The 16,571-nt window shown below is 36.6% G+C and overlaps 1 protein-coding gene across 1 annotated transcript in view; it reads right to left on the bottom strand.

The window, feature by feature from the left end:
* The window catches only part of gbe1b (glucan (1,4-alpha-), branching enzyme 1b), a 108,648-nt gene that overhangs the window by 31,802 nt on the left and 60,275 nt on the right, over window positions 1–16,571 (bottom strand). Inside the window, exon 13 of the mRNA XM_008426352.2 lies at window positions 3,483–3,667. Within this exon, the coding sequence (XP_008424574.1) occupies window positions 3,483–3,667 (185 nt within the window). The remainder of the gene's footprint in view (window positions 1–3,482; window positions 3,668–16,571) is intronic.

Raw genomic sequence — 16,571 nt, 5'->3', positions numbered from 1 at the left:
GTTTAGTCACTCAATGCAATTCTTCATCCTCTAGCTTTGTTTCCATTAACCGTAAAATTGCGCCAACATGCCAATTTAAAAAAAAAAAAGTAACGTTTTTTGACCAAGAGTTTTTGCTCCAGGATAATGTGCTTTTTCAGCCGTAACAAGCGATTTTTTTCAAGCAATTTTTCACATCACATGAGTCATGTGATCAACAGCCGGATGTTACTAAAAATTGCTCCTCATGAAAAATGACGCCAAAGATGACAGGAAATAGTACCAGGTGTATGGTTTGTTTTTGTTTTTCCAGACAGTGCAGCTTGCCCCACCAGAGTCCTCACAGCATGGCACAGCACATAAAAAGTTGTGTCATTCAAACGTGCTGAATCTCTTCTGTAAAATCAGCTACTGCAATTTCCTCAAAATACCGCATATGTATGCACTCCTAAGTATAACGGGTCTGTCGCGCCAAAGCCTGAATAAGACGCCGACGTCTCCCCTGACGCTGATAGATAATGAGTGCCACTGCCACGGCTAACATATCAATATTTCAAGTTAATGTTTACATTCACCGCTGCCATGATTTTTAATGACTTATCGCGTGAACAAGCTCATTCACAGGAGTTTAATTACATTTCTTACTTAATGGAAACACAATTGCAAAATTGTGTATTTTTGACAATAGAAGAATATAGACAAAGATCTGTGCACTTTTCCACTGGGAACCCAGACCGCTGCCATATGCTTCCTTGTAGTAAATACACAAAGTAATTGGCTGGGTTCCCTTACACAGATAAATGTTTACTATTTTGAATTCTAAACTGACCACTCTGTACTACATGTGGTGCCTTGAGATGACATTTGTTGCGAAATGTTATATAATGAAACTGAATTGCATGGAATTGGGAAAGAGTGTAGTAACCTGCCAGGCAGACAGAGGAAAACATAGGAAAAACTTGCACATTGCTAAGCTGATAAAAAATCCAATGAAGGATTCTCGGTTAAAGGAACTTTCTCAAGACGTGATAGAAAAATGTAATAGTATTAGAACAGCAACGTTTCAAAAAACAAACAAACTTTGTACAACAGGATAACAGAAACAGGTCAATGTCTACTACAGAGTAAGGTTAAGTTTACAGGGCCAATAATCAGAAAACTATTCAGCTATGCTCATATTTTAACAAGAAATTATTACAATCAGGTTAAAGTTATCCAGGAAAACATTCCAGTTCTCAGCATACTCACTAAACTTTCTTATGGGAGTCTCTGAAATGCCTGGCTCTAATTTCCAGGTCATTTCTGAAGAACCCAGTGGCCCTGCTCTTTGTTCCGCTACAATATGTCTTTAGCACCAGCTGTGTCTGCTCTGCTTCCCTCTGTTTAGCAACAATAGTAAATATCGCATCTGCAGTTAAGTTTTCCACAGCCCAATAACCCTGCTGGGTATTAAAAACAGCTTAGGGGTCGACATTAAATTGAACTAAATTTACTTTGATTTGCAGTTTGATTTGGAAAACTGCCCCGCTGTTTGAAGAATCAACATGAATTTCTTTTTCACTGCCTTTAGTCGGCTGAGGTGTCAATAAAATGACTCGGAGACATTTTGCTCGTGATGTACGACCCTGCTCTCCCCCAGATCCCTGAGCTTCACACACAAAAGCACCTAGAGGCAATTACAGTCGCACACTGTTACTATATAATTTGGCAATTATTTTACACGCGACTTATTTTACAGATGGTGACGTCTTAAAGGTGTATTGTGGAGCTGTCAATTACCGAACCATTTTACACTAAAAACACAGAAAGAGCCAAGAAGAACAGTCTCCAGTGTGTAGCAGGTCAGCACTCGTGCCAATGATATTTGTCTTCTTTGCCAGGAGCGTCCTCTGGGAAAAGCATTTCATATCACTCTCCCAAAAGGCTCCTTTTCCTCTCCCTCACATCCAAAGCTCCGTCTCATTTACTTCCATGGCATGTAAGAAGATGCACTGTTTAATGTTAGAGCAAAATTCTGAAATAATTCCTCTGATCTAAGCATGCGTGTAATTATGCTGTGGGATATTTCTCAGACTCTGCTGCTTTTAATCCATCTGCAGGTCAGCATGAAACATCAAAAGGTGGATTTTGTTTTGAGAACCGTTTCCGAGGAATATTAGCGGTGTTATTTTTTCCAGTCTCATCTAAAACCTGTTAGTCATGATTTTGATCTGTTTTATTCCCTTATTTGTCTTGAAACTACTCCAAGAATTAAACCTTTTTTCTCTCTCAATTATAGGTAAAGATAGGAGTTCAAATATGCAAATGCAACCCATTACTGCTCAACAGGAGAACTGCAAGAAGATGCAAGAAAAACAAGTCATTTTCTAAAACAAGCTGCATTTTTGAAGCTTTTATTTCTGCATGCTATCTGAAAAATACATTTGTTTGTGGACAAATGTTTAACAGATTTAATCTCTAAATAAAATTTCAGCCTTTTAATTTGTTTTGTGTGTCACTAAAGGGGGAAATTAATTATGTTATTACCAAACAACCAAAAAATAATCAAAGTAAATCACAACCAGATTTTTTTATTTATTTATTTAATTTATTTATTTATTTTTTAAACGTAATTTTAAGACACACTTTTCTGACACAGAGCCACAAACCTCTAAACTAAAAGGTAATACTAAACATGACTGGTGATATTTTAGGTGGAATCATACAGTCCCATTGACACTGACAAAAGAAAGTTTACTTAGGAGAAATATCTAATGGTACAAATGGTTGAGATTAATAAATAAATTGGTGAAAATGGCAATGTTGTCTCCTCCCACCACAATCAGGCTTTGTTCAATAAAATTTTTTTGTTGCAGGATTTTGAAACAACTTGAACCGTGTCTTCAAAAGAAGAAATAATCCAAAGCTAACAAGGACACAGCAAAGTGTACGCTTTACGATTCTTCCAAAAAAAAAGAAACCCCTAAAGTGTTGGTGAACACTTGATTAGGTGGAGAAAGTAAGACTTTCAGCTGCTTCCATTCACTGCAAAGCCTGCTAATACAAAGCATTCAAGGTACACAGCAGCTAAAAGAAATAGGGAAACGGATCAATGCCAGTCAGACCCAGAGCAGAAATTACATCTACCAGAATTCTATCATATATAAATTTTTTCACGCAAATGAATGTCACAAGCAGCCATTCAATACTGGGGCGAATAATAGCATGACTGGATTTTAAAAAGAGTGTTTTAAACAACTGGACAAATCCAGTTGTTTAAAACTGGACAAATCCAAGTAAGTAGTTTCACACACTTGTCTTTCTCCTCATCACTGAACACCCAACCATGTTAATATCCATCTTTTGAATAATGTTAAAGCACTGATGCCTGTGTTTAGTGTTTTGTACGCATCACTCAACAGGGTTCAGCTGCCTTTCTTTATTTTGTAATATTTTTCAAATTCTGTGATTTTATTATTTAACCCTGCACAAAAATTCAAGAGGTCAGTGTGTGTTGTCCTTACAGGTTGAGCCGCCAGCCAGCCGTACTTGTCTTCGGTGCGGTTCATGTCCCGGTCAAAGGCGTAGAGCTGACAGTAGCGGAGATGATCCATATCCACCAGGTTAAACTGCCGCCGGGCGTAGTGGTAGCTCTGATTGTTGCCTTCTCTGGGGAAATCCAGCCACTCAGGATGGCCAAACTCATTTCCTGCAACACAGAGAGTGTTATTAAAGAGCGCACGTAATGAAGGGAAAGGCGAGTCGGCTCGGAATTAGCATACTCTCGTGTCATGCTTTATGAGGTTCCTTTTCCTCTGAGGTTTTGTGAAATTTTAACAAGAGCGAAATAAAAAAAGGATGAGATCAAACACACAAAAATGGCAGAGAGTTTTTGACCTTTTTATCACCCCCAGAGGTTAACACATCCTGTAAAAAAACAGGAAAAAAATGTGACAGTCTTGCTGCAACTTTAGATCTTGTCCTTACTTGGCTCAAACTTAAAAGGAAAACTACAAAAAAGCAGAAAACATTTAATTAGAGTTACTGTAGATTTACCAGCCAAAACCTATCCTATCTATATGTTCTAATAAATTGAGATATTTTTGCAAAGCTGAGTAAAGTTCAAGTCTGTGTTGCAAATTAGGAGGTACCCTAAAGAACACTGCTGTTCAAGTTAAAACTACCGGCACAAAGAAATAAAAACTGACTCCAGAGTACAGCTTTGAGTTGATTCAAAGACACTTAAGAAAACTTTTACATTTTCTACCACTTCCCATGAGTTCATTGGTTTTTCTAAAAATCTGGTAATTAGGAGAAAAGGAAAGCTAAGCATGTGAATAAAACCCTCAGAAACGGTATCGTTATTTCATAAATCTAGATGCACACTGTGAAGGTATGCAAAACTATCCTGTCATGCGAAGAGATGAGATAATGAATCCGTCAGTGAATCCGTCATGAAACATCATAAAACATTGGTCGGGATAATTGAATTCCCAGTAGAGGAAGAAACAGACAATAGACGGAGGAGGATGCAACCACAGTAAATAAATAAATGAAAATGAAATAAGAAAAACACAGTAATCGGATGGAGTGGAACTGACGGGTACTGACAGCAAATTCTAATGAAAAACATTATGAAGGTGTTAAAGAAGTGGCAAACAATAAAAAAAAAAAAAAAATGGACTGCTGACAGAACAAGCGCGCTTTGCAGCCGTCGCTTCGAAATTAGGGCAGCGAAATTGTGAAGGAGGAGAGACAGATGTGAGGAGAAGAGAGTAAGGAAGGAAGGAGAAAGGAGAGAGAGCCGTTTTTTTGTGACATGTGCATGAATAAAAAGCCTCCCACACAACCTGAACATGGAGTTACACCTCAACTCCAGCGCCTAAAATCTAGACTTCTTCCTTTCACGCTCTCCACCAGATGATTGTGTTCATCATATAGTCTGGCATTCCTGTGAATATTTAACATGAAACAGACCAAAAGACCTCTGCGTACCATAAATAAATGAGCAATTTTTCTGATGCCCAGACGTTTTATATAAGAGAGAACAATGGAGACAAAATTATTTAACAGCAAGAAAATACTTTATTAAAACTGTTGTAGGAAGATAGAGAAGAGTATGGAATAATTATGTATGCCATCTCAACATGAACTCACTTCCCAGGAAACATTTTTATATTACATGCATAGTTTGTGCATTTGTTTATGTGTACTACTTATTTGCACATTTTTTACAGAACTTGAATATGTTTTATTTAATAACTGTTCAGTCTTATTTCTTAGTTTTGGTCATCAGAGATGGGTGATAAGACATTTAAATAAAAATGTTCTGTTTTTATGCAGCGATCTTAACGTACAATAAAAAAAATAAAAAAACTTTGCAAGCTATTTTAGGCAACTGTTTGGCTCTAGCTGCATGTCACTGTCCCACAAACACAAATACTGCAGTTAGAAAACAGACATTTTGAAATGTGGGTATTTGGAACACCAGTTACAAAGAGAGAAGTAACTTTGTTGTCTACATTCCACCAAGTAAAAGCATCGTCACAATAAATTCAAACAGTAATCACGATGATGAAAATGTTCATGGCAACAATAAGTGACACGATAAACACCCATCCATATTCACTGTTGTCCATTATATTTTACCTTTGTGCGAATCTACAAGCTTCCTTTTGATAGTCACTTTGCTGCTGGTACACCTGAATTTCCCCACTGAGTGAGAATAAAGGATATTTCTATTCTATTGCAACATTGCATATTCTTTCCCTCCAATCATCCATAATGCATTACCTTTAGTTGACTGTAACCTTGTGTTCTTTTGTTCATGTGTGCAGGCCTTATTTTGTTAAGCATTAGAGTTAAAACTGCAGGTCGTTCAAAACAGACATGTTTCTTTTCCATTTTTCAGAATAGCTATTTTATATTTCAATCCTTTTTTTTTTCTTTTAACATTCAGCTCAAGTCATTTTTCATGCCAACCAGACAGATGCCACAGCTGATTAAGGTCTGCAGGACTCCAGTTTTGCCACAGATTAGCACACGTGTGCAAGCATACAGCATAACAAATCTGATTGTTATTATTTCAATCTGATAATGGCCACATGTTAATTCAAATGCAAAGTCAAAACTCAACTGACCTTCCTGCTTTCCCGCCAACAGAAAAGCCCCTTTTTTTTTCTCTGTAATGATCACAGTGTTGTAGAACCAAATTTTAGAATCAAAAATACTTGTGAGCGAGCAACTTTTGTGACTTTCCTACAATCAAACTATGTGGTGCAGTCTTAAGGTTTGGACTCGCACCAAACCATGTATTGCACTTGTTGGTAAATCAATACGTAAACAGGTGGTAATTGTTATGGGACCTGGTCAAAGTTGTTTTTGCAGAATGAAGAAGCTCCACTCAATATAAGACTGGCGGTAATTATAGTTGGGCTCGAAACAGAAAAACAACTAAGACAAAATATATAGATTCTACACACAAAGTGAGTATTGTACCCATTTTCTCTTATTGCATCAACACAAAATTAGTGCCCATCAGATTCATGTCTGGAGTGTTCTCACAATATCGGGTAGGAAGGATGCTCTTAATAATAATTGGAAAGTCGTTTCACCTGTTCCCACAGAAACTACATATTTCATACTACATATAGAAACACTTTTGCCGTCTGACATCAAGTCGGATTTAAGTTTTGCTGTTTTAGGTCAGTTACGACAAATCTATTTGTTCATGGCAGCACAGCAGTGCAGTTGTTAGAATGAAATCATGTTTCATGATGACTTTCGTCCATCTCTCATTTGAAAGGCATGGTCTCTTGTCTTTTCCATTTAGGAGAGAGGCTAAGGGAAATAGGTCTTTTGAATTTTTATTGTCAAGGGAAGCAATGAGTGATGGATTAGAAAGAGGTTCCTAGAAATTATAATCAACTTTAAATTACAAAATAGAAATGGTTAGTGATTCCAATAACTAAGGCTCTATAATTATTCAGGACATAGAGAGGTTACTGCAAAAAAAAAAAAAAAAACATTTTATTTGAAGACTTTTACACCTTTGTACCAAAGATGTCAATATATAAAATGTGCTGCAATTGGAGTTATATGGCGAGTTATTACATACACATATTAAGGCATAACTTAGTAATTGCTGTGACTGCAGAAATATTACAAGGAAAAGAGAAATGCCAAGAAAAAGAAGAAAAGCTTTATGCATGTTATGGCATGTTTTTGAGAACCCAAAATAAAAGAGCCATCATTGAAGTCTTCATTTTCAGACCAAAAGACCCTTTGTCTGCTCACTAGTCAAACCAATATTCCATCCAACAAAAACATTCAAAATCGTTTCGCAGCGAATGTATTTTCAACTGAGCAGATTGAACTGAGTGCTGATATGCACGGCTTGATCTTCGCTGCCCCTGCAATATATATTTGGAACAACTTTGAGTTATATGGAAATGACAGTGCTGTAGATTGCGCTGTGACAGACAAGCCCAGGCAGTGGAGGAAATTGTTGCAGGCCGGTGGTGCAACAGGCGTATCTGTGCTGCACAAGGTACATCAGGAGGTTGGAGATGGAGACTTAATATGTGAAAGTTTTACAAAATTGATCTACTGGATGGCTGATATGGATGCTGCATTTTGGCCACAGCAAGCACAACCCTCTCCCGACTGTGTCATTTCAGAATGCAAAATGAGTTTAGTGTAGTCTGCTGGTTTTCTTGCAAACATGTGCCTGGTAATTTCACTTACACCCAAATACAAGAGATATGAAGTTGCAGCAATGTTTTTCAAAATAAGGGGCAATCTGTGGCGTGTTCTCTCAAAATTTGCTCACCGTAGATTCTATACTCGCATCTTACATTTAGAACAGTAAAAGCCCAGGTGGTCAAAAATGTTTAAAATCTTAAAGAACGATGATTGGTGCACAGTCATCAAGAAAATTACATTTATCTGAAACAAGCATCATCTCTGGCTCAATCTTTCAAAAAAATTTGAAAGTAATACATACTTTCATAACTTCCCATAATGGCAATACTCAGGCTTTCACAGGTTGCATACCAATGGTGCAAAATGCTGCTGCTCCATTTTTTTTTTTAAACTGGAACAAGTAAACCTGAACACATTTCTCCAGCCTTGGCTTTGTTTCACTTCACTGGCTCCTAGTTCATTCCAGAACCCATTTTATAATTTTTCCATTAGTTTTTAAGTCTTTTAATAATTTTCCTCCTTCTTATCTATCTGAACTGCTGAATCCATATATACACCTTCTCACTCCCTCGTGTCGGTAAACCAGTTGCTTTTAACCGTTTCAAAGGCAAACTTAGAGGTGACAAAGCTTTTGCTGTGGGAGAACCAAAATTGAACAATGCTTTGCCCGTCAGCCTGGCAGCTTCTCTTGTTGTTTTTTTAAAATCTCATTTAAAAACACATTTTTACACCCTGACTTTCAACCCAGTGTGAGATGCCGACTCTGACCTCACAGTTTTTACATTTGTACTTGCTTTATTTGTTTTTGATGTTTCTTTTTTTTTATAGCATTTGTGCACCTCTTATTCTCTGGCCTCTGTTAGCCGTTTATGTTTAGCTTTGTTGTTTTATTATTGCACTTTGGTCAGCCTTGCTGTTATTTTAAATTGCATTATAAATCACATAACATGGTAGGTAATCTTTTGGCATTGTTGTGAGAGAAGAAAGGTCAAACTCCTTTCAGATTTATTCAAGTTCTGAATGGACAATTAATGTTACAGCAAGTATATACATATAATTTTGTAACACAGTTACCATCTGTACTGTTATCATAAAAAGCAGCAGTTAAATCTGTGCTTTAAGCACAGGGAGGCTCATGTGGGTTTGTTGCGAGACTATGTGTGCAGCTTCAAGGAACAAAGCTTTGGCTGCAGGTAAATTGTTGCGGTATAGCATAGCAAAACAAAACCACAATTCTAAAGTAACTGGGTCGCAATTTAGCTAACTTTCTTCTTCTTTGTCTGTTTTGATAAATTACATGTCACTCTGAAGCTCTGACAAGATTCTAGCTGAATTGCTCACTGCTGCAGTTATAATTAACATTGCCTTTTGATTTTAACAATATTATTCCTCAAATTACTGGGTTACTTTTTTGTCATTTAAATATTTACTGAATTTTTATTGAGCATTAAAGCTGCAGGATGCAACTTTTATAAAACTTTTTTTTTAAGCATATTTCTTGAAACCGCCACGATGTCGTGACAGTATAGCATGAGACAAATAACGGGTAAAAAAATTCAACTCCTCTGCCTTCTCCCGGTGCTAACTAGAAACAACCAATCAGAGCCAGCAGGAGGGTTTAGAGCTGTCAATCACCTGTCAGTGTGTCGTTGCTATTTCATGTCATGAATCGTTAGCCTAGTTATTAAGGCCAATGATGATGACGGCAGGTAAACCGTCTTCCTGTAAAGGTATGTTGTTTCTCTGAAATGTGCACATTTAGCAGTGAGAACATGAAGTAGGCTGACAGTGCTAAGACCCTCCTCCTGGCTCTGATTGGTTTGTTTTTGTTTGTCTTGGCAAACCAGGAGCGATGCGTTTCTTCAGACGACAGTAGGAGCTCAGGGAGGAGGAGGAGCAGACTGATCTTTTCACAGATCATCTACTTCATAACATGCTATCATGGCATGGTGACGGTTTTAACATGTAAAGAAACAGTAGTTTTTTTTGTTTTTTTTTTTTTTTTTTAATAAAAGTTACATACTGCACCTTTGAAACAAACAACACAAAATACAAATAACATCACAGACTGAACAAAGAAGCATATGCACACCATACATTCACAGCAGAATATAAAAAAATTAAAAATTCATTTTAAAATGGTGATTAGGAGTGAATTAATAGAGTAACTTTCCTCGTTTCGCTCTTGTAAACCAACTGATTATAGAGATTATTTTTGCCATTAGTCAGTATAAATGTTAACCTGGTCGTCTCTTTACAATACCTGTCTGAGTGGATAACTTTTCATTGGTTACCAAAAGATGAGAAATCAAGATGAATGCAGCATCTACATTTGAAACAAATGCTGAAATCTTGTTTTGTTTGGTCCCTCTACTTTGTCTGAAAAAAGCATTATTGCAAAACTCAGAGAAGAAACGTCGCCTTCTGAAAAGAGCATTCCTGTAAGCATATCCAGAATAATTATAGGTTTCAGAAACGAGTAATGAGTAACAGTTATGTTTTACGATCTGTGATAATTCATTTGTACATGATGTCCTGGTCTTTCCATCCCTGACCACATTCTCAACCTACAGAAACAGAAAAATTACTATTTAAAAATAGTAATTTTTAAATTACTATTTAAATTGTGTACAAAATACACAATTTGAAGGCCCTCTCAGTAATTGAAAAGCACAGAAAAGACCACATCAATAATAAGTTAAATTACACTTTACGGTCATTCTATGCGCGTAACAGTGGAGTTAATGAAGCAGCAAAATATGCTGGCAAATGCTATATTTAATTTCTTTAGATCATACTCTTAATCTTTGAAAGATGAAGGTCCAGCTATGATTATATGCTCTAATCTAAAATGTTGTGTAATGACACTGGTTTCACACAAAGCATCATGTGTAACATGAGATGGGCTATAAATAAAAGTTTATATTTTCCCTTTTACTACTAGGCAGCTAATATATGCCCCCTAATCTACTGTTAATAATCCATAAAACTAGTCATTGGCAGTGGACCAGGAGTACTTCGTTTAACAGTTTCATACAAAAACATTAGCAGAACAGGAAAGTCAGAGGAATGCTTATTTGGATGCAATGACAAATCTTGGTCATTACGTTGTGACACAAACAGGTGCGCATTTTATCACAACAACAATGGAACTCCAGTACCAGGTCCAGTTTCCTCCAGAATAGGAGTGTACCTGGACCACAGAGCAGGGATTCTGTCTTTCTACAGTGTCTCTGAAACCATGACTCTCCTCCACAGAGTGGTTTCACTCTGGTCTGGACTCTGTGGAGTCCAGACTCTGTGGACTGTGGAGTCCTGTCACAGGATGTGTCAGGATGTTCCCGTCACATCCTTACATTTTTTCTGATTCATTTATTAAAAGTTAATCCAGTGATAAGATGATGGATGGGGCCAGGAAACATTTCAAACTCTTCAGTTTCTCACATTCTAGCTCAATATTATCTAACCACTTCTTCTCAAGTTCTATGTTTGGATTGTATTTGCCACATTTGACATAAAATGTTTTAAACATCTTTTTATGCAGAACGAAGTTGCATCATTTGACCAAATGCAAATAATGTCCCTATTCCCAAAACCCAGTTACGCACTCTGTTGTGACATTTTATTTAAGCCCAACTTCCTAGAACCATATCAATCATTGCCCGTTTCTCTCCTCAAATCAATTTCTGTTACCCCAGTTAAAATAATCTCATTTTACATTTGGAGACGTAACCACTGGATTGTGATCACAATGCATCAAGATAAAGTAACTTCTCCTTCTACTACTGAGCTAAATTTATTTTAAATTAAGAAACATAAATCAACGTATTCATAGAAAGCAGATATCTCAATAGATTTGATTTCTGTGTAAAGAACACAAGAAACTAGTCTCCTTTCCTCTCTTCAAATCAGAGAACTAGAGTTAGACAATACTACTCTGTTTACTTTGCATAACAACCTGAAAATGCAAGGAAGAGAAAACAACATTCTTTGAAAAAAAAAACCTAAAAAAAAACCCTACTTTTTCTCATCAAATAATGCCAGTCAAAGTAAGCATTGTTTTCTATGGGCTGAGAAGGCTTTTACATACACCGAAACCCAAAGAGAGGCATAGAATAATGTTTTCAAGCTCTGTTCTAGATTCTCCACTCGAAGTAATACATTAAAAATGAAGTGTACGATCACCTCAGGGAACTCTGCTAAAAAAAATACACTCAGATGTCAAACATCAATATGAGGTGTTTAATGCATATTTCATAACTTTACTGCATCCTCTATCACACTGGCTTGTAAATATCTACAGTACGTTTGAGTTCCTACATTTCCCAGTATTACTTTCAGCATGCCCTAGGGAAAAGAGTCTCTGTGTTGCACTGAGTTGCACATGGTACATCTCGAGGTGAGAGCTACCACAAAGACATTGTCCTTTTTTTTTATATATAGAGAAGCAAGAATAAATGGATCAGTTCTGTGGTGTGTAGCTCAAACCACAAAAAAAAAAAAAAAAGCTATCACAAAGTGACTTTATATACTACTGATGAAACTCCAACCGAAAAGCAAGGCACAAATGCATTACACAGGTATTCAAACATTTTCCATAGATATGAAGGCCATCCGGGGTCTATCCATTTGTGATGCAATTCAGAGCAACTTCTGAACATGAGGTCCTCTCAAAATTGCAAAAATTATCAAAGATTATGTACTATTGAGAAATCTCTATAAAACATTACAGCCCTACAGGTCAAGGTAGGAAGAATGGGTACCCCTGCACCTACACAACCCATTTTACTGGGATTTTATTTATTGTCAGTGACTAGTAGAAATGTGAATGTTTTATTTGTCCAGTGAAATTGTCAAAGTACAATTGAACAGATGGCTAATGCATACATTACTTAATGGTATCTAAATATTACCCTGCAGACTCTCTATTGTAGCTAAGCTATTGCTCTACAAATGCTGGCTGAATTGGCATACAGTGTGCTGGCAGGTGTTTATTTACCCATGAGAGGAAATTTGATGCCATCATTAACTGGGCCCAAACTTTTTTCCCCCCCCTCTTGACCTGTAAATGTACCGACATTCTCATCTGTTTTCATAATGCATACGTGCACCAAGATACCTGGAAAGGTTCAAAAGGATTATATCTGGTTGACGTACACAATACACAGCTCAGTGAAGCAATTTTACAGGTGATCAGACAAGGAAATAATGCAATCATACAGCGGGAACAAGAATGTTGATTAGTGCATCTTTCATCACTACATATGAAGTCAAGATAGTGGCACATAGGCCAAATTTAACAATCATTAACAATGATCTTTTTTTCAAAACATTTCTCTCAACAGTTAAAAAAATATATATATATTAAGTTAACAGAACATAAGTGGTGAATCTTCAAAGTCAAGTATTCTTATTTTTACAGTGAGAATATAAGTCAAATCAAATCTTTAGATTAGACATGAAAACATGTCTAAGTCAAGTTTTCAGCCTTGGTTTTGAACCCAACTGCGACTCTGGTTCAAATCTCAGACTTCCATCTTAAAAATCACTCAGACCATTTTTTTCGACTGGCGTTTAAACAAAAGTCATTTCACAGATAAATTAAACATAAGGAAGTCTTAATGGAAATAACTTAAACTACAGTTTATGTCACCTGCTGGAAAGACCTGACCTGAAACATGGATCAACAAACAATAAAATCTCACTGAATATTCACAATGGATATTTTTTGCAGTTACTGTGGAAATAAATAAGGGGTTGGCTTTTGCATAGTGCTGCATTTCAAAGTATGAAACTGCTGCATGAGGGATTTTCCTTTAATTAGTTAGTAGCGGGCCTTGTCAAATCATTTTTGTTTTTCTGCCATAAAAGGCAAAAGGAAGCCAGACACACACAACACACACAAATTCAGGAAGAAAAACAAAAAGGTTTAAGACAGAAAAAAAAAATCTCTTTGCAAAAAACACAAAGCTAAGATATAGGCCAGAGCTCTGATAATCAGCTCTTTAAAAAGCTACACTTCATTAACAGCACATGTACGCCGAGTTCTTTCGTCCGTTTCAATTTTCAGATGTTGTACTTCCTAAAGTCTAGCCAAGATGATTGCTTTGCTTTAGAAGTTGGTACGGCAACCCATGGAAGCCTTTGACTCCTTTTTTGATTTCAGCTTTAAAGAACCACATCTGACACACCTCCATTAGGCAATCATTTCCCTCTTCGCTACAATAACACGGCACAGTTCCTCCCATCTGCCTGCATTAATCACTGTAATAATCACCTTCTTCTGCCTGCCCAGAGCAGAAATAAAGCAGACAGTGTATTATACCGTCCAGGAAGAAGCTGTGATGGATTCTCACCCTGATGTAAACATAAATAAAGCCAACATTAGATATTACTAGCATTGCCACCAGGCATATAACACCAGGTGTTTTAGTGTGATATAAAATGATTGTTTGTGATCATTAAAATATCATTCTAGCTTTGTTGCAGGTTCCCAAAACAAATAAGCGTAAGTCTGTTATTGCTCAGTAGAATTTTGTTATCAGTTTTATTATCGTCTTTTCAAACAAACCTGATGAATTGTTCCAATCTTTATCTGACAGCTCATGTTCTTGTCAAAGTACTAAGTATGTATTTAGTTTGGAGCTTATCTACAACAACAACAAAAAAAAAAAAAAATCAATAAAAGAAAGTGCGTCTGTTTGTACTAAAACATATTTTGGGGGAAAAAAAATCAAGAATAATCTGATAACTTCAGGGGAGATGCAGATAGACAGTGAGATTGGGCAGCATTCCATCACAAGGTTAAGATCCCAGTTAAGTAAACATGTCTAATTCAAATTTAAGAATAAGGAGCTTTGTCTACATAGGTAGCACTTTGTGGTAGCAAGCATTTATGCTTTCCCGAATGGCTGGAAGTACAGTTTTTGATGATATTACAACATGACATAAAGCTCAAAAAGTCAATTTTACCTAATACCTCACCTCTAAACCAAAGCTAAGAGTTGCCTTCAATTAAAATGAACTGGAACATCATTAATTTTTGTCTGCATTCCAACTTTTAATTACTTTTCTTCATTATGCCAATGATGTGTAATTTTTTTGGTTTTGTTGTTTTATATTTTCATCATATAAAACACTTTGAGTTGCCTTGTTCCTTAAATTTCCGATGCAAATATTCTTGCCTTGCTATGTAGTATCTAACATTTTCCATTGTACTTAAAAGTGTGTTACTATCCGTTTTTGTGAAAATGTTAATCATTCCCAAATCAATGTTCAAATTTTCAAGACAAACTGAATAGAACATTTATAAACTCAGACTTTCCACAGCTTTCTTCACTCATCTTACTTCAAAATAAAAATCTCACAGACAGGATGTAAAGCATATAGCACTCCTTTATTTGCAGTATTTGCTTCTTCTTTACTTGACAAAATGAACTACTGACATCAGCTGAATAGTATGAATTGTCAGGGCAAATATCACTTTGACAGTGAAGAGTATTGCAGTGTTAATACCTCATTAGCCCCCTAGAAAATAATACTCTAAAACGACCTCTCCAATGAACAATTGAAAACTGTCTTAAAAAGATTTATTTTTTTCAAACAAATGAAAATGAGCAAAATAGACCTGTTGGGCAATAATGCTAATTAGATTTTTATTTTTTTTTGTCAGTTTCAATAAGAATCAAAATAATTATGCTATTAAAGGTAGAACCAGTTATGCCTCCTCATGGTTATGTCAGACAGCATTTCAGATGGCACGTCCCATTACTTGTCTGCACAGCCCTGCATCAGTTAACCACCTGACAGTGACACAGTCCCCTCAGTAATTAGCAGCACAAGCAGGAGCCAAGGATCAATGTGTTTTCCATTGGAGGGATTCTGGCAAAGGAAGATCAATGAGGGGATGAGAGGGCAAGAGTCACAACAGGTTTTAGATGCAGTGCAAAACAACAGCAAAAAAAAAAAAAAAAAGCTACAGATGTTACACTCAAATTATTATGAACCATTCTAGATTTATCTCACGTTATTATGATAATGTCTCTTCCACTCCTAGTTTGCACATAAAAAAAAAAAAAAAACTGTTCCTGGTTAAACAGCAGAGGCGGGACGGGGCACACTCATCCGAATCCCCAAGCAAGCAAGAATAGTCAGCTCTAAGAGGGATTATACATTTGAAATGTATGAGAAAGAAGTGGCGGTTTTCAATTCACTCTTCAAGGCTGCAATATAATGGCTGCCTGCCTGTTGCACTGTAGTCCTCTGTGAATGCAAAGAGGTGGGAGAAGTTTCAGCTCAGAGACTTAGACTGTAAATCTGCAAGGTTATCTTAAGTCTCCGTGAGCCCTGAAAGTCAGGAAGTGAGAGCACTTTCATTTTGTCCCTGTTGATGTAATGATAAACCCACTGAAGCATTTCATTAGCGCCACGCCAACTTGGTGCTTTTATGTCATTGACGCTCCAACATCTTTTACTGTATCCATCCAACAGCACACAGAATGTGAAAAGTTCCCTTTGTCCTCTTGCTCTGTGGTGTTTGCTAGTGGTCATGAGTAAATGAATGGTTTTTCTAGGCTATGCACTTCAAATTGATTTGCTAGCTCAAACAATTTGCTCTTGCTCAGCACAGGCTAAATGACTCCGCCATTATTGATCCAGTGACATGGCGAGTCATCTCAGATTTACTTGATTTTCTTATGTTTCTTTCTCCTAAAGTATTTTCCCCAAACACTCTCACAAAGGCCTATACTTGGAAACATTTCAAGAGCGTCTTTAAGCATATATTAACTCTTCAGTTCTCTGATTCAATATTGTTCAGGATGAAATACCTGAACAAAACCCTGCATACCCTTATCTTAATAAGATAGGAGCATTATATTTGTAAGTCAGAATTCATTTTAATTAGAAAC

Source organism: Poecilia reticulata, linkage group LG13, assembly GCF_000633615.1.
Source record: "Poecilia reticulata strain Guanapo linkage group LG13, Guppy_female_1.0+MT, whole genome shotgun sequence".
Lineage (NCBI taxonomy): Eukaryota > Metazoa > Chordata > Actinopteri > Cyprinodontiformes > Poeciliidae > Poecilia > Poecilia reticulata.
Note: the sequence above shows the minus strand (reverse complement) of the source record. Positions and strands in the feature narration are given on the sequence as shown.